This window comes from Trachypithecus francoisi, unplaced genomic scaffold (genome assembly GCF_009764315.1).
Source record: "Trachypithecus francoisi isolate TF-2019V2 unplaced genomic scaffold, Tfra_2.0 Lachesis_group15, whole genome shotgun sequence".
Taxonomy (NCBI): Eukaryota; Metazoa; Chordata; class Mammalia; order Primates; family Cercopithecidae; genus Trachypithecus; species Trachypithecus francoisi.
The window spans coordinates 22651488-22670351 of record NW_022681460.1 but is presented as its reverse complement, the minus strand read 5'-3'; the positions used below and the strand labels follow the sequence as shown (position 1 = coordinate 22670351).

The following is an 18864-nucleotide window of genomic DNA, read 5'->3' as shown; positions in this document are numbered from 1 at the left end:
GAAGGAAGTAATGCAGTCAGAGTTGAGAGATAGATAATTATTCTAAAAAGGGAATCTCTAGAAATCCCAGCACTTTAAGAGGAGTCAGAAAATTTATGGAAGATGTTAACAATTTCAATTTTTAAACACCTTGCATTTTAAGTTTTTTTCTCCTAAGACATTCAGGGGAGATTTCAGGAATGGCTAGAGAAAGAGATCTGGACCTCAGGGAAGAGGCAGGATGGGGAGGGGAGTGGATTAGGAGTCAAAATCATTCCCATTTATTGGAAATGATGAGTTCGTTAGGAAGGCAGTATGATACAGTGAAGATATATGAGGGAGTAGGTCTATTTTTACTTCTAAAAACACTTGGATGTGCTGGGAGAAAGCATAGTAGTTCAGAAAGGAAAGAATAACATTGGAATTTCAGGCAATTTCTCACCATTTCAGGACCTCATTTCTTCACCTGTAAAAGCAGAAGTTTGGAACAAAATCTTGTTTAGAATCCTAGCATTAATCAAGCACAGGGCATGGTGTCAGAAGACTGCAAGACGCAATCTCTGCCCAGTGCCTCATTAGCCATATGGTCCTGGATATGTCGCTGATTTATAATTCTGAGGATCACTTAACTGTCCCTATCTCACGCTATTCTCATTATCTCATTGGCCGTGGTTGGGGGAGGGTTGGGGGCAGCACCAGAGAGTCATCAAAGAGATGACTCAAGTGAAAACATTTGTACAATTTTGCACAATTCTAGGTATAAACATGTATTCAGTAAATGTTGCTTGGAATACACACATAGCATACTTTTTGTTAGAATGATAAGCATAGATATAGTGTACTAGGCAGAGTGTAAATCAGAAATGATAATCTTTAGGATAGCCTATTACTATCATAAAAGGCAAAAGTCAAAAGGCTTAGGGATACAGCATCCAAAAAACTACCTGAATATATAAAATAATAAAGCTTTTTATAGAGCTCTACTATGTATTTGTTATTAAATTTCTGAAGCATGTGGGGCTGAACACCTTTGAAAGTCACTTTATGGCTGACCTACCTCCATTTTAAACATAATGACCACTGTCAGGACCTGAAGAGCCTATAAACATAGGCACTGGAAAGTTGGAGCAGGAAGACCATATTTCTGGTTGAAATTCAGACCCCCACCAAAAAAAAAAAAAGTTTTAGTTTCTGAAATTCATAATAATATCATGGTAAAGAAAATTAAGGATTTGAAAAGTCCGACTTCAAAGGTTTCCCTCATTATGAGATTGACTATTCTTATGTTATCCATAAGAAATTAAATAGCATTAATACCAAAATGCCATTAAATAAAATGTAGATTTGAAATCAGCTTTGGAAGGATGATACATTGTATGTAATAAAAATTAATCAAGGTACCAGTAAGGACTGAAAACAAGAGGCAATGTGTTTTAAATAACACACTTGAAGTATGGTTCTCCTAAACTGTTTCAAAATCAAGATAAATGCTGACACACATATCATTATTCCAAAGGAAATAATATAAGGCAAATCCCAAAATCAGCAATGAAGAAAAGTAGGTTTGCAAAATTTTCAAGACTAAGTCTAACCACGTTTTTTGAATTCAATATCTGGCTCCAAGAAGAGAATCAAATGATTTTTTTTTATTATTATACTTTAAGTTCTAGGGTACATGTGCATAACGTGCAGGTTTGTTACATATGTATGCTTGTGCCATGTTGGTGTGCTGCACCCATCAACTCGTCAGCACCCATCAATTCGTCATTTATATCAGGTATAACTCCCAATGCAATCCCTCCCCCCTCCCCCCGCCCCATGATAGGCCCCGATGTGTGATGTCCCCCTTCCCAAGTCCAAGTGATCTCATTGTTCAGTTCCCACCTATGAGTGAGAACATGCGGTGTTTGGTTTTCTGTTCTTGTGATAGTTTGCTAAGAATGATGGTTTCCAGCTGCATCCATGTCCCTACAAAGGACGCAAACTCGTCCTTTTTTATGGCTGCATAATATTCCATGGTGTATATGTGCCACATTTTCTTAATCCAGTCTGTCACAGATGGACATTTGGGTTGATTCCAAGTCTTTGCTATTGTGAATAGTGCCGCAGTAAACATGCGTGTGCATGTGTCTTTATAGCAGCATGATTTATAATCCTTTGGGTATATACCCAGTAGTGGGATGGCTGGGTCATATGGTACATCTAGTTCCATATCCTTGAGGAATCGCCATACTGTTTTCCATGATGGTTGAACTAGTTTACAATCCCACCAACAGTGTAAAAGTGTTCCTATTTCTCCACATCCTCTCCAGCACCTGTTGTTTCCTGACTTTTTAATGATTGCCATTCTAACTGGTGTGAGATGGGATCTCATTGTGGTTTTGATTGGCATCTCTCTGATGTCCAGTGATGATGAGCATTTTTTCATGTGTCTGTTGGCTGTATGAATGATCTACTCATCTGACAAAGGGCTAATATCCAGAATCTACAAAGAACTCAAACAAATTTACAAGAAAAAAAAAAACAACCCCATCAAAAAGTGGGCAAAGGATATGAACAGACATTTCTCAAAAGAGAATCAAATGATTTTTATAAAAATCATATTAATTTAGAAGTTTAGAAAAAGAAACATAAAAATATATTAGCTAACTCCATTCAATGGGCAGATCAAAACCACTCTTGACTTAATTCCAGTCCCCTATTGTCAAACATCTCACATTATTACCATTAGCAGCTCAGCAGGCTATTCCTCAGCAGAACAGGACTACACAGGATCTTGCCAGAATCTGTAAAATATCTTCCAAAGAAATGTAGCATGTATGAATTTTATCTCTTCAGGACTCCTGCCATATTCTCCTTTTTAAAATTACTTTAACTGTTATACTTTACAAATTAGAGGTCGCCACAATGAAATACTCTACTTGCTCATGTTTGGGGTCTACATTGAAATTGTGTGAGTTCCACCATAGCTATTCTTCTCTTGTATATGCTGAAAGAAAGCTATAAATCAAAACTACCACATTATTGCAGCTCCCAAGTCCTGATTGTGCTTCTCAAAATAGCATTAAGTAAAATTTGAATTTGTGAAAAGAATGCTGCGTAGCATGTAGTAAGAAGAAATCATGACACCCATAAGAAATGTTACAACTGACACCGGACTATGTAGAACACTGCTCTTGGAAACAATCAAAGCTGCCAGAACACATAGACAACATATGGAGAAGACTTTCTTATCCGTAGCAACTATGTACTTACCTGTGCAATCAGAAGGAACACATCTAATCCTTCTTGAAATTTTTCAGTTATGAAATCAGTCTTCCTTGCAGAGTAGGATATATACTCATGAATTAATTATTTGGGGCATATTTATGTAACTTAAAAGCCTTTTATAATGTAAAACTCACAGCTATTAACAAATACAAAATAAAATGCGAATCCCTGATTATTTGTCTAATCTTAGCTTGTTCTCATACACCTTGAAGTTACTGAACTTTGCTAAGCCTCCATTTTCTCTTTTAAAAATGGTGATAATAATAGTCACATCATAGGACAGAATGTAAAATACTTAGCCCAATGGGTAGTACATAGCAAACAATAAATGTTAATTTCTATGACTTCTACATTTGTATTACTTTTGCTCTTTCTTTTTTTTTTTTTTTTTTTTTTTTTTTTTTTTGAGGCAGAGTCTCGCTCTGTCGCCCAGACTGGAGTGCAGTGGCGCAATCTCGGCTCACTGCAAGCTCCGCCTCCCGGGTTCACGCCATTCTCCTGCCTCAGCCTCCAGAGTAGCTGGGACTACAGGCGCCCGCCACCTCGCCCGGCTAGTTTTTTGTATTTTTAGTAGAGACGGGGTTTCACCATGTTAGCCAGGATGGTCTCGATCTCCTGACCTCGTGATCCGCCCGTCTCGGCCTCCCAAAGTGCTGGGATTACAGGCTTGAGCCACCGCGCCCGGCCACTTTTGCTCTTTCAACAATCACATACCCTATACTTGCTTTTTGTACTTTTTAGTCACTTAATCTTAACTTCATAGAACTGTTGTGAGGACAAAATGAAACAAAATAATATATGTAAAGTTTTTAACAGTACTTGACATAGAATAGAAACTATAAATATTTGCTGCGATCATTGCTGTTGAAACTCTATTTGGTTCTGTGATGCTGCATTGAACATTCTCTCCTTCCACTTTTCTGGTCACTGTATTATCTTTCATGTTTGGTTCCCTGCTGCAATTATCCAATTGTAGAAATAAGACTTTATTCCCCTGCTGTCATCATATAGTATTTCCTGGAGTTACCGAATCATGCAGTCATCCCCTTGGTCAATACATTGGTGATGGCTTGATATCCACAGAGCTAGTGTCAGTCCTGTGCAACATCCGCATCTTTCTAGTTGCCATCTGAACATTAGCACCTTAGTGACTCCTTGCTACCTGAAATATATTAGTGTAACTCAATTTAGTGTCTCCCATTTTCCTCTGGGATTGCCTACATTAATCAGTTTACGAAGAATCATTCTCAAATATTCCCTTTCCTTCTCCCTCTACATTTATTCACCAAGTCCTACATTTATTCATCAAGTTTTTTTTTTTTTTTTTTTGTCTTTTATATATGTATACGTCTTTGGCATCTAATTCTTTCTACAAGAGTCCTAGCTTTATTTCCTAATATAATAGCACCTGTGTTTCTTTTTCTCTCTCATCTTTCTCTTCCAGAAATCTTGCCTACCCTCTATTGTGCGATAAATTGTCCTAAAACATTAATTGGCCTGAAAAATTGTCCTGCACACAACACTGTTCTCCCATGGCTCTTTCAAAACTGCACCATTCCCTTAATAACCATACTTCTCGTTTTGTACACCCGTGCATAGGCTCACCCCAACCATCAAGGTCTTGTCATATTCAACCCCCAACAATCTGGTACACTCCGATGCTTTATCTTCACTTAAATCTGGGTGAACACTCCCCTTCTTTTTCACCTCACCTAAGTTCTACCCTTCTCTGGGCCCACAACCATCTTGCCCTGCTCTTCAAAATTGTCTACCTGCTGGAGACCTCAGCGCCCTGTCTCTCGTATTCTGAAATTCTGGTGCTTCAGTGTTTGTTTTATGGCCCCAGACATATAAGCTTAGCTTAAAAACTCTTTCACTGTTTGATACTACTTTCTATCTTCAGCACCAAATGCTGTGCGCTGCACACTGCGGGTGCACAAAAATATGTGTTAAAAATCAAGCTATTTCCCAAGGGCATAGACCATGCTGCTTTATTTCACCTACAACAGTCATCAAAGTGCCATAATGGTATCATTTAAACATAACATTCACTTAAGGCTTCCCTGTCAGCCCAATACAAAACATGCTCCCGGACCAGAAAGAGGACAAGAGCCTTGTACTGCCACACTGTGGGGGGGCGGCACCCTGCCTGCAACCAAGAGCCCCCTCAATTTTTTCGATTAGAGAAGCTTCCTCTCCTGCCTCTGGCCATGCGATTTTTTTGGTGACTACCTGACCCATGCTTCGTTGCTGGGATTCACAGCATCTCCTCCTCTACCACAGCTTTCAATCAGTGCAAAGATCAACTTAATGACAAATAGGTCATGTCCTTCTACTTTTCATCCTTTTCAGCATGACAGGAAAAAACTAGTATCTTGGCATCGCATTGAGCAGCACAACACCAGCAATTTCTCTTTGTCACTAAATCAATCCGCCATTATTAAATTCTTCATTAAGGCTGCCCCTACCCCTCAGTTTTCATTAAGCCACATTTTCTGAGTCTGAGGCACTTCATAGTAGAAGGTGCTAGGGGGAGGGAAAAAAGGAGAATTTTACCTTTATTAATGCCTCAGGGTACTGTTAATGGTAAAGCTGATGAAGCTTCCAGGTGTTTTATATTACTGAGTGGTAATAATAATAATATGACTATCTGGGTAATAGTTTAAGATTTCCAAAGCAATTTCAAATGCATTATCTTAATCTCAAAACAATTGCAAAATCTCTGAGCTGAATTTGTTCCTATTATTTCACAGATGAGGACAGAGGGTCTCAGAGAAATTAAACAGTTTGCTTAAAATCACCTTAGGAAAAACGGGGAACCTAGATTCGAAGCCAAGTTTTCTAATAACACATAGACCAGTGCTCTTCCCTCCTCATGGTGCCTCCTACTCAGAACAGAGTTTGATGAATAAATAATTGGTCTGCTTTTTCTTTTTTTTTTCTTTGGAGATACAGTTTTGTTCTTGTTGCCCAAGCTGGAGTGCTATGGCATGATCTCAGCTCACTGAAACCTCTACCTCCTGGGTTCAAGCGATTCTCCTGCCTCAGCCTCCCTAGTAGCTGGGTTTACAGGCACCCACCACAAGGCCCAGCTAATTTTTGTATTTTTAGTAGAGACAGGGTTTCACCATGTTGGCCAGGCTGGTCTCCAACTCCTGACCTCAGGTGATCCACCTGCCTCGGCCTCCCAAAGTGTTGGGATTACAGGCATGAGCCACCGTGCCTGGCCTGGTCTGCTTTTTCACGGTAGCATAATATGTATATCAGAAAATAGGAGATCAGGAAGTCAATATCCTGGCACTCTCCAGCCTCACCACAATAGGGAACTTTGGTGGAGGAAAAGCAATAAGACATCCTTAGGACTCAGAATAAGAAATGGCTAAATCCACAATCCCTGGAGGAAATATGAACTCTTGAAATTTCATCTGTCTGGCTTGTATTACTAAGCACAGATGATTAGATGTCTGAGCCTTGCTTTAATATTGCTGCTGTGGGAATGCAGGTGATTGAGAACAACAGAATCACTGGAAATGAAACATCTACAGGCAAAATGTCTTTCTTTGAAGAAGATGAGTAAAGAAAAACTTTTGCATCTATTGCCACCAGAAAATAAAATAAAATAAAACAGAACCGTACTGGGAGCACACAAACACATTGGAAAGGCAACTCTTTTTATCAGGGCAAAGTACTTTAAGCAAACATCTAGTTAGTAAAGTCTTCGACTTCAGAAAGTTTATTCTTCCACCTTAACATTCTGTTACTAATTGCCTGTATTGTTATATTTAACCGAGATTTTCTAAACCATAGATGGAATTATGGTTTATCAGGGCAAAGTACTTTAAGCAAACATCTAGTTAGTAAAGTCTTCGACTTCAGAAAGTTTATTCTTCCACCTTAACATTCTGTTACTAATTGCCTGTATTGTTATATTTAACCGAGATTTTCTAAACCATAGATGGAATTATCTTTAATTATCAGAGCTTGATCTTTTTATACATTTTCCTTTCCCTAGATTTAGGTTGGTAACTGTCTACACACACACACACACACACACACACAAGGTGACTAATTCACTTACTAATTGTATGATCATGAATGAAGTACTTAATTGCTACAATACACACAGTAGAATTATTTTTAAATGAATAATGAATAAAAATGGAACAATAAATGTTGAATTCAGTTAACCAAGCAGGCAATGTTTTTCCTACACAACACTAAGTAGCCCACAGCTGCCCACCTGTACCCAACTTCTAGCATTGGTAAACAATATCCTCATTAGTTGCATATGACCTCTGAGAGTTACTCAGCTTTACATGTTTTTTCTTCCCAGAGAGATACTATTACATATCACTTAATAGTACAATGTATGTGTCTTTATTTGCCCTCAGTACCTACTAAAATGCTACGTACATAACAAATGCTCAACCAAAGTGTATTTTTTAATTCATTTGAGTGAAATATTAATCATTCAGTTTGTCATTTGATATCATAAGTATTCCACATACAGGAGTATCCTTTCCTTCATGATACTATAATAGTGTAATAACCACTTACTGTAATAGTGAAATAGATGTACCTGCCCTCAGTGAAGTAAGAGAATTTAATATTTCCCTCAGAAAGGAGGAAATTTATTAAATTACTAAGGATAACTTGTTAATATACTACTGGCTCATGTTTTAAAATATCTTTAAACATTTCTTTTGAGGCATCCTTTCAGGACACTGTAGTAACCTCAAATCCTTTGCTTTTCGACCTTGTTTAAAGTTGATTTTGAAACATGAAAATAGCTTGGCTCAGGCCAGACTTAGTCAACGTCCTACTGAAGGTTGGCACTTGTAGCTTTTGCTGTTATTTCGGGATTATTTTACTAATTATTGCATAATTGCCCCAGTTTTTGGAGATTGTCCTATTTTTGCAGAGATTCATCACAGTATTCCTCCAATATTTATCAGGACAACTTTTTCCCTCCCCTATTTGCCATGATATGTACCAAGAGTATACTTTGGAATAAGTTGCAGTCAGTAGAGGACTTGCTAAAAGAGTTTCCCTGAAAGGAAGCAAGATGGAAGCTCTACTGGGACAGAGGTCCCATGGAATACACACCTGCCATTTGTGGTTTGGCCTTAACCAGTATCCACCCAAAAGACAGCAAAGCTATGCCTCCAAAATTTTTAAGAGAAGAACTCCTGACTGTGCCACTAGGTATAACTAGGTATTGAAGCAAAAAGTTGGGAATTATTTAATATGTTAATAAACTGAGAAAAAAATTCTTGAAAAATTAAGCTGCAAAGTTAAACCTCTTTTGTTTTTTTTTTTTTTTGCTTTTTTTGTTGCTGAGTACAAATATTTCTCCACAATTATCTGGATAATTGCCCTGGACTGTTCTAATCTATTCCTGTTTATTTTATTTTATTTTATTTTTATTTACTTTTAGTACAATTCCAGAGATAAGTAAAGCTTTGTGACTGGCATTAATGCAATCTGTGTAGTCTGTGGCTATGTTTTAAAATTGTAAGCTATCATCACCATAATCTTCTATTCTGAATATTGGCCATATTATTTTAGTAAATGGAAACATGATCATAATTCAAACTGAACCACAAATAGCAACCATTCATACAATGTTTGCTTTTGTATGAAAAAGCCACACAGTAGGAGAAAACTGACAAGCTTTTGGGGCAAATTCCAGGAAAGTTGAAGGATCATATCAATGTCTGAGCAATCAATTTTCTGCCCCTTCCAGAGCTTCACTACTGTAAGTGGTAATCAGTATCCACTATGATAAGCCAAAGACCATGCATGGTGGTCAGTGCTTTCTGGATTGCCAACATGCTAAGAATCATTTCGGTTCTAACTGTGCTTGTTTTTGAATGGCCATTAACTAGATTCCAGATAATTGTGGTTTGCTATACTAAAGTTCAGAGAAGTACCGTTTCTAATGACTATTAACCATATTCCAGATAAATGGTTGTTTGCTCTACTAAAGCATAGTGAACTACATACTTATAATGAGATCTAGAGAAATGAAATATGACTTGCAGGCTGACAGCTTACAGGTGAACTCTCATACTTCCTATCATCATTATGTTTCAGGTGACACAATTTCACTCATGAATATTTCCAATAATTATGTGACAGCAGATTTCAATTTCTTAGATACTTGCTTGCATGCTCTAGGACCTAGAATGCCATGTACTTTCTTTCCAAGTTTCCTTTTCTCCAGCCGGGTTACCTCTGCTAGCTTTATGACACATTATCCTCATACTCTGTTGAAAAGATCATGCAAACCATTTGAAGGTATTTGCTGAGTCCTAAGCAGGTCACTATCATTTAGGAAGGAAAACAGTATGCAGTGCATGGAGGATAAAGGCATCTTTGTGATGCAGTGTAACAGTCAAATCGTTTTTAATTTCATGGCATTTACATTTCTTGTCAGAAATTATGTAAGGCAATCTAAAAGGAGATAAAATTATATGAATCCTTTCCAAGGTACAGCTCAATAAATGTAACAGGTCATCTGGACCTGCCCTATTCTTTTTTTGAAAGAACCACAGACCACACTGCAAGTCATTTTGACATTTGAGTATTTCCATTTTTTTTTTTTTTAGATTTGTTAGAAGGAGGGTACACTGTAAATATTACAATTTTACGTTAGTCTTCTTAATGATGCCATGTCTCTCAAAAAGACTTTGGAAATCATCCAATTCTTTACAATAACCTAAAACTAACCTACACTATATTGCAGCAGAAACGGACACTATTTTATTTATAGTCACTGTCTCACATGCTTTTACTGTTTTCAGTGTCCTGAGGAGCACAGAAAATTGTCCTACAAATTTGATAGAGGAGAAAGCATATATCAAATAAATCTCTACTCAGAATTCTTTTTATACAAATGCATAATTCAATTCAACTCTAATATTTATTGAGCATCTACTCTAGTTCAAGTGCTGTAATAAATATGATAACGTGATGTAGTCTTTTTCTTAGATCAATTCTGTTGGGGGTCTTTACAAATTTTTTAAAAATTCATAAAATCTTGGTTTTCCTTTTGTAGTTGGAAAGTTATAAATAACCTGTTTTCCAAATAAATGAAGGCATTTTCTTCTGCCTCATTTCTAGAATTTACCTATGTAATTATCTACACTTCTCACATACTCTTTCTTTAAAACAGGCTACTTTTTAAGAAAGTTGTTGAAAGCCGGGTGATTCACTTAACAACTCAAAGAATGTTGTTAGGATTATTTTCAGATATGCAGTCTTCTGGAGAAATCCAAGTAGCTTTGGATTGGCGGGATCAAGGCTTGAAAGGTGAGAATATCTCACTCACAGAACAAGGGAGGGATGAAGGACAAGAGAAACTAGTACATGGCATCATCCACCAAACAGAGCAATAATAGTAACTTAAACATCTAGGGAAAGAGGCAGACTTCTGAAGGAGTCAAGGAGCCTTCAGGGTAGAGGAAAGGAATTCAAGCTGAGAAGGGTTGGTAACATCCTGGCATTGACAGAAAGGCAGCCGTCCTTTGAGTTTCAGTGCAGGAGCCAGGGAAGTTTTTATGCATATGCTCCAGTGATAAAGGTTTATAGAGGGTGCCAAGATGACAGATCTGTTTGTCCACTAGTCCCTGTCATTGGGTTATGTAGATTTGGGATAAAGGGAAGGTGAGGAAGAAGAGGGAATTATTATTTTTTTAATATAGGAAGAAACTCGACTGAAATTTCGACTAAGCTCTAAATCACTTGTATATATTTTCACCTTGATATGCTATTACTTCTTGATTATACCTGTTTATTTCCAACCATAGAAATAGAATTCATAATTACAATTCTAGACATCTTGACAGGGTATTTCTACAGAATACAGCTTTTCATTTTGTTCTAATACACAACATTTTAGTATTTAAGATTATGTGTAAGTTTAATAAAATATAATTCTATATACCAATTATTAACTTCCTTTCCATTGTAGATTCCCAGAGAAAGAGAATTTGATTACTAGTTATCTTCCCTTTATATGGAAGCATGAGATGGACAACTAAAACAGAGTGTCTTTAATAAATTCAGAATTATCACCTTCTCATATATATGAAAATTATAAGTGACTTTCATCTTATTTAGGTTTACAAATCATTATGAATATTAGTGTACTTATAGAAATTAATGAAAATAGGTCTGATATATATATGTATGTATATATATATCTGATTGCAATCTGCCTCCATAATGGTATCTCTAACAGACTTCAAGATTTATATAAATATAAAATTTCGAATTTCCATTTCACTATAGCTAAATTAACAAAGTTCCAATCTGACATACAGAATATTAGTTTTTTCCTTGAATAAAATGTTTCAGCTTTGTTATACACAGTCATTGATTTGCATGATCCTACAATGTACTTTTATGATGAAAAAAACATTTTTAAACAAAAATTGTGGTCAATGGACAAAATGTTGTAATTCTTTAAAATTTCAAGCTACCTGATAAAAAGTCGAATAACATCTCTATAACTGGCCAAAGTAAGTAACAAAACTCCATTCCCTCTGAATGACTAACTCTGTATGAGTTTCTGAGCATTATGAATCTTCAGGTAGTAGTTTGTCTTTCTATTTGCCTAAAAAAATCAGAGTGATTCTCAACCTAGAATTACAAGGAAAAAAATCACAATAAAATGAGAGGAAAAAAATAATTAAAAATATTAATTTATATTCTAAAATACCAAGACTCAGAAGCCTATCTGGAAATCTCTATGATCTACAAGCCTTCTCAGTAACTGTAAATGTCTTGTACAATAGCTCCAGAGATTATTTAAACTAACCATATGCATCGAAAGTCACCATTCACAGAACTAAAAATACACCAATGTCTTAACAAGCAGCTTCTTATGATTCATAGCTCTGGTAGCATTTTTAAGTCCCATGAAATATATTTAACTTTGAACTTAATTGAAACTACCTTACACAAGAGCCTTGCATAATTTCTTATATCTTTCAGTCTGAGAAAACAGTTCTGATTGAGGATAGAGAAGTGTCATTGTCTACATTTTTCTATAATAATGTTGATAAAAAGAATATTATTTCTCCTCTATTAAATAGCACAGGAGCTCAAAAAGTCCACCAACTGACACATCTGAATATTTTCTACTTCCTTCCAAAAGATGAAAAATCACATGAGACAGGAAACAGATTCTTTAGATTAGTGGCAAGTGTAGAACACATACACCAGTCAGTGTACATTTTCAGTTTCAGCAGGCATGCTCAGCGACAGAGGATGAAACTCTTCCTTTCATTGAAGGGACACACACCATATTATTCCTTCTTCTACACATCACCAAGCAGAGAAGTTCCCAAGCAACAAAACTACTTGCTTTTGGTCGAACACCAGGCTATGCTTAAAAGATAAAACATCAGTACCAAAGAGAGGATGATGATGATGAGGAGGAGGAGGAGGAGGAGGACCATGATGATGGGTCTAGTTTAATAATTTTTTTAGGAAGAAGGAGGAAAAGTTGTCCTCATTTTCATACTGGTTTATCCAGCCTAATAAACTTACTCAGAAGGTGAAACATATAAAGAAGCTTTATTTACAGGTTAAGTGATTTAGATCTAGTTGCAATAATATGGTTAAGGTAGCACCTTAAAGCTGCAGTAGAAACTGGGTGTTAATGAAGTAAGTTTTAAAAGCAAAACTACAAGCCTACCTCCCTTCCCAGGGTACTCACCAAAAACTCATCTCCTGGTTTGTTTCTCTTTACTCCAAGCCTAATAAACAAAAATATCAAATCTACAAAACCATGACACTACTCGGGGTAAATTCTGGAAAATGGGAGAGTAAAAGGAGAACACAAGTTTGGATTTAGGATTTACCTGCTCTGATCCCAATTGGCAGCAAAAAGGACTAGAATCTTCCTGCCATAGTGGTCCAGATTGGCCAGGCCCCCCGGGAAGCCATCCTTCAGTGCCTGCTTGATGCCAGGGTCGGTGGCCTTAAAGCTTTTGAACATGTCCAGGTTCTGCTGCCGGTACTCAAAGTACTGCGCCAGGAGGCGGAAGGCCTCAAAGTGATGAAACTTCCTAGCCCGCAAGAAGCGTAAGATGAAGGCATCATCCGTGCGCAGAAAGCCAATGTCCGGCCTGGTGATGACCATATCCCTCACCTCCTGGATGTCCTGGTGCAGCGTGTCTGGGTTTTCATTGAGCTCCAGGCGAGCTTTCTCCAGGGTCTCAGGGGAGAGACCAGCTTGCAAATGAGTCATTGTTCTGCCTATCCCGGAGATTTCCCTCAGAAGCCCTTGTTGACTGTCCCAAAGCAAACCTGGCCCTTGCCACCACCAGACTCCAGCCCCCAGACCTCCTGCGGCCTGCTTCCTCTCCCCTACAGGAAATTAATAATCTTGGTGTCCAATCAAGTGCCCTGTTGCTCCTACTTTCCCCCAGCTTTACTGGGGTGGGGGTGGGGGACGGAGTGGTGTAAACTTCTTCCTCCGCCCCCTAAAATACAACACCTCACTTTGGTTCCCTCTTCCCTTTCCTTTAAAGAGATGTAAACCCCTGAAGGGCTCTGCACGCCTCTTCTTGTCCTTTCTCTCTCCTAACAAATCACCCCTAATCCCACCTAGCACGGGTGGTTCTGATCTTGGTACTGTCCTCTTCTCTTCTCTTCCAAGATGTAACAAAAACAACCCCCACGCACATCTCAGCCCCTGCACTGTGAATGTTCCTGCGGTCCCTGCTGAAGGATACGCCTGCCAGGGGTGGCGATGGAAATTCTGATTAATAATAAGGTAGCTCTTCAGCGCTGAGCTCCAGGGCGGAGAGAGATCATCTTTGCCAGAAAGAAAAAGAGACAGAGAGAAAGACGGGGAGAAAGGAGATTATTTCTCCCTCTACTTATTCAAAGACGATATTTTTAAAAGACATATTTGTGTGATTTATTTAAGATTATTGTGATCCAATTAGGTGGAGACTCTGCAGATAGCGTACCTTCCCACCTCCCCTTTGAGATACACCGTGATCTCATAAGGCACCAGCAGGGGTTCTGGTGGCGTTGGTACCAGCGTGGGCTCCCTCAACCCCACCCCCAACTTCTGCCTTCCTCTAGCCCTTCATTTCCAGGGACTTGCCGCGGGGTGGGAGAAAAGGGGGGAGGGGGGAGGGAAGGAGGAGACCGGGGATCTTTCTGGGAATGCACATTTCAAAAACGAAGACAAGGGGAGAGCGTTGGGAGAATGAAATAAAAATGTCCTTATCTTTTCTATAAAACCCCAAAGCAAGAAAGAAGAAAGAGCAGCCGCTCCTACCAGCAAACCCGGAGGCGGGGTCGCTAAGCAATGCGGCACTCCTTGGCATCCATCAGCCGCGGCTTCAGCAGCGGCGGCGGCGGCGGCGACAGCGGCATCAACTCCTCTGGGCAGGATGGAAGGAGCAGAGAAGAGGGGCGGCGGCGGGGACCCGGGCCGAAGATGCGCTCGGGGGCAGTCGCGGCCACATCGTCCGCGGGCAGCCCGCAGCCTCTCCCAGCAGGAGGGGTGGGGATCGCAGGGCTAGGGCCACCGCTGTCCCAGGTCCTCGCCTGGCCCTGCCATTTTCGCCTTTGGGAGAGAAGATGGGGAGTAGGATCCGAACGCCTGGATGGAGAAGGCCACTCGGGCGGTCACCGCCTTTGTGCGCCCTCCGGGAGCAGCCGGGGCGGTGGGCGCAGCCGGGCGGCTGCTGCGCGGCGCTGGCCTCTCCTGGGGCTCTCCCGAGCTGTCCGAGTCGGGCGCGCCCCTTCGGGCGGCGGCGGCGGCTCCGGCTGCTGCTGCTAAAAGAGGACTCGGCTCAGCCCAACTCCTCTCTAATTATCCCAGCACAGATCTCGCTGCGACGTAAGCACTCACTCAGCTCGCGCGCGCACTCCGCTCCTCTCCCTGCCTGGTTGGGGTAGGACGGCAATTTGGGTGGCATCGAAACATCCCGAGCCCTAAGTTTAGGCTGCTCTTCGTCCCCACTCCTCAGCAGGCTGCTGAGCGGACGTCGCCGGGCCAGCGGGGGGACAGCGATGCTTTCCAGCCTCCCCACGCCCCTCTCTCGCCCTTTGTGTGCAAGACCCCAGATCGGCCGGGAGAGTAGCTGTTGTAGACGGTAATACATATTGACACGCATTTTCTAGTTCCTGTAGGAGGCAATTTTGATGCAGAAGGAGTACGGAAACATTTTGTACTTTTCGCATTTGTTGTAGACAGAGATATTTAATTTAGAAAAGACCAGAGTGGTTCCAAGGCAATGTGTTGATGGTTAAGCCTCCGGAGGAACTTACATGAGTAGTTTTTCAACCATACAGTCTCACTGCTAAATTTCTGTTGAAAAGGATAAAAATGAGCACTAGGGTAAATGATAATAAAAACATAATTCTCAAAGGAAGAAACAAATAGGTGCTTCAGTCATATCTCATGATAAAGCAAATATTTCTGGAAACACATACCATCCTTCCTTCAGTTGTATACATCTGCATATGAGAATCATTATAAATAAACAGGAGTCATTGCGCTTAAAATGACTACGGATTTGAGGAAAAGGGATATTTTCTATTTTCAAAACACAGCACGTATTACTGAGCGTGTTACTAGGAGCAACTTTTGACTTACGAATTGTAGAATGGGGTCTTGAATTGAAGTTGACTCAATGCAACTAATATTTACTGAGTTCCACGAGGTATGGGTCATTTTTCTGGATTCCATGTATAGGAGGTGGTCTTCAACACAAGCAAATTTTGTCATTTTCTTATCTTGACATTTCTTACCTTGTCATTTTCAATTTTAATGACTACGAGAACCCTCAAAATACAGGCACACTTTTTTTGCTGTTCTCACGGCGATGGTGCTGACAAAAAGAAAGAAGGAAAAGGGTTGTATGGTAGAGCTAGAGCATTTATTAATTAAATTAATGCAAATTAATATAGGAACCCGAATAAGACAATAAATTACACACACTTACAAACACACACACACACAGTCATTATTGTCAAGGAATTTATGTTTTAAATGGGGAAGGCAGAAAACAAACCACTTAGGTGAGTGCATGTATGTTAATACATGTGTGGGTTGTACACATATTCTCTATATAAGTTCCTTATAGGATTTTAAGTGATTATGACTTTCTCAAGCATTCTGAATCCAATATGAACTGTTCAATTTTTGGTTCTCATTTTTAGAAATTGGAAAAAAATCATTTTTGTCTAATATTTTAGAGGTTGAAGAAAATTTATGTTTCATATCAACTGTATGAAGGGGTTAGAGTCATCACCAACATGGAGAGACAATTCTCCCTGGATCCATTGTGTTTCTACCTGTCTTATGAGCAAGCCACTAACTGCCCTTTTTCCTAGACTATCGTTTCAAGGGTATTTGTACAGTAAATGGTCTTGGAAGATCTTGGAAGATAGAGATAGTACCTCCATCTGAAACAAAGCCTTGAAAGCTGTCATATCCCTCTCCTGACCAAAAGGTAGGCAGGCTTATTTGAATTCCCTAAACTCAGAGCTACTCTGCTGTAATGCCACCCACTGTTTATCCCAGTATCACTTGATGCTCCTTCTTATCTCTGTGGGAATTAGAGCTCAAGGGAACAGTGCAAGATAAGCAGATACTCATACCGCCTGCTATGCCTGAGTGACAAAATCCTTTATGTCTAAGCCAGGAGTTTTGCATCTTCCATCTGCATCCATGAAACTATAGCCAGCTAACTTGTTAGCCTGTAAGTAGAGTTAAAACATAGATCTTTCACCTTGATGAAAATCCAATTGCTTAATTTTGTTCTCTGAGATGGACATATTAGACTATATTTTTAAGGAAATTTATAAAATAAAATTTATTTTTTTGGCCCAGCATAATATGACCAATATTGAAAGATGACATTTTTGGTATTTATTATTTACCAATAATAGAGTTGCTCAAAATAGATTTATTTTAACATATCAACATATGACAGAAATAGTCTCTATCACCCATTAGGATTGTTGGATTGGGTCAGTTAGGTATATATAAGATTTTTAAATCATATTTACAAACCATTAGTGATTATACTGTTATTCTCTCTCTACTTATACATTTGACTCAGTTCTGAAACCAAAATGAATACACAAAGCCATCTAAAATTAAACAAGGTGTTTATTCAGATGACATCAGAGCATTTGATTTTCACTCAATATTAATTTACCTTGCCAAATTAATGCAAAGTAATGTAGGAACTGGAATATGAGAATAAATTATCTAAATAAAAGGATTAATTAAAGCATTATTGGAAAAATAATTAAATCAAGGACTGCAGGTATTTTCAAGTAACTAGAAAGAAGAGTTTGGTTTACCGCTAAATTTAAAATGAATAGAGTAGTTTACGTTTTAAAACATTTTACTCTCTTTATTGTTAAATAAAATATATGCACAAAAAGGGGCACAAAATAAAGATGTACAGCTCAATTCTGTCTTACAAGGGAAACACACATGTAGGTGTCCAACCAGGTTACGAAACCAAGCATTGTCAGTAGCCAGAAAGCTCCCTCCCATTCCCCTCCTAACTACTGACCTCTTTCCAACAAAGGAAGCCACACTGTCTTTATTTTTAAAGTAATCCTTGTTTGTTTGTTTTTAATTTTACCAACTAAATAACTATAATTTTATTTTTCTGATTCTGAACTTAAACGTAATCATTCATATGTAGTGTTATGATTGACCTCTTTCATTCAATATTAAATTGGTGTGATTTGGCAATGTTGTTGTATGTAGAAGCTCCCTCATATTCAGTAATGGTGCATACAATTGCTTTTTTTTTTTTTTTTTTTTCTGAGACAGAGTCTCCCCTGTCACCTGGGCTGGAGTGCAATGGCGTGATCTTGGCTTACTGCAACCTCTGCCTCCCAGATTCAAGCGATTTTCCTGCCTCAGCCTCCTGAGTAGCTGAGATTACAGGATTACAGACATGCACCACCACTCCTGGCTAATTTTTGTATTTTTAGTAGAGACAAGGTTTAACCATGTTGGTCAGGCTGGTTATGAACTCCTGACTTTGTGATCCGCCCACCTTGGCCTCCCAAAGTACTGGGATTACAGGCATGAACCACCACACCCAGCCCTAGAATTGCATTTTTATACACCTACTACAATATGTGTGTCCATTCTACTGTGGAGGGAAATTTGGGTTGCTTTCAGTTTGGGTTGGTTTCAGATCTTATGAACCATGATGTATTCTGGTACATGTCTTTTGGTGCACGTGGAGAGACCTAGGAATGAAAATGTTTGGGTCATATGTGATGTGCATCTCCAAATTTAGTAAATAATGCCAAACTCTTTTCCAAATGGTTGTTTCACCAATCCCCCAGCAATATATGAGTGTTCTTACTGTTACATGTTCTCAGAAATCTTATTATTGTCTATAATTTTAACTTTATCCATTCTGAACAAGGGTATTGCATTATGGTTTTGGTATGCTTTCCCATTATTACTAATGAGGATAAACTTCCACATTGTTTTGGGCCATTTGTACATTATTTGTGTGAAGTATCATTTCAGAGATTTTGCTGATGTTTATAGTAGGGTGTTGATTGCTTTAATATTGAATTGTAGAGCTTCTTTAT

At 38.8% G+C, this 18864-nt stretch overlaps 1 protein-coding gene across 1 annotated transcript in view; it reads right to left on the bottom strand.

The window, feature by feature from the left end:
• Positions 1-15334, bottom strand: part of CLVS2 (clavesin 2) — a 74147-nt gene extending 58813 nt beyond the window's left edge. Inside the window, exons 1-2 of the mRNA XM_033234446.1 lie at positions 14555-15334; positions 13122-14079 (exon numbers count right to left, since the gene is read on the bottom strand). Of these exons, the coding sequence (XP_033090337.1) occupies positions 13122-13510 (389 nt within the window). The 5' untranslated portion in view covers positions 13511-14079; positions 14555-15334. The remainder of the gene's footprint in view (positions 1-13121; positions 14080-14554) is intronic.
• Between the last annotated feature and the right edge of the window lie 3530 nt (positions 15335-18864).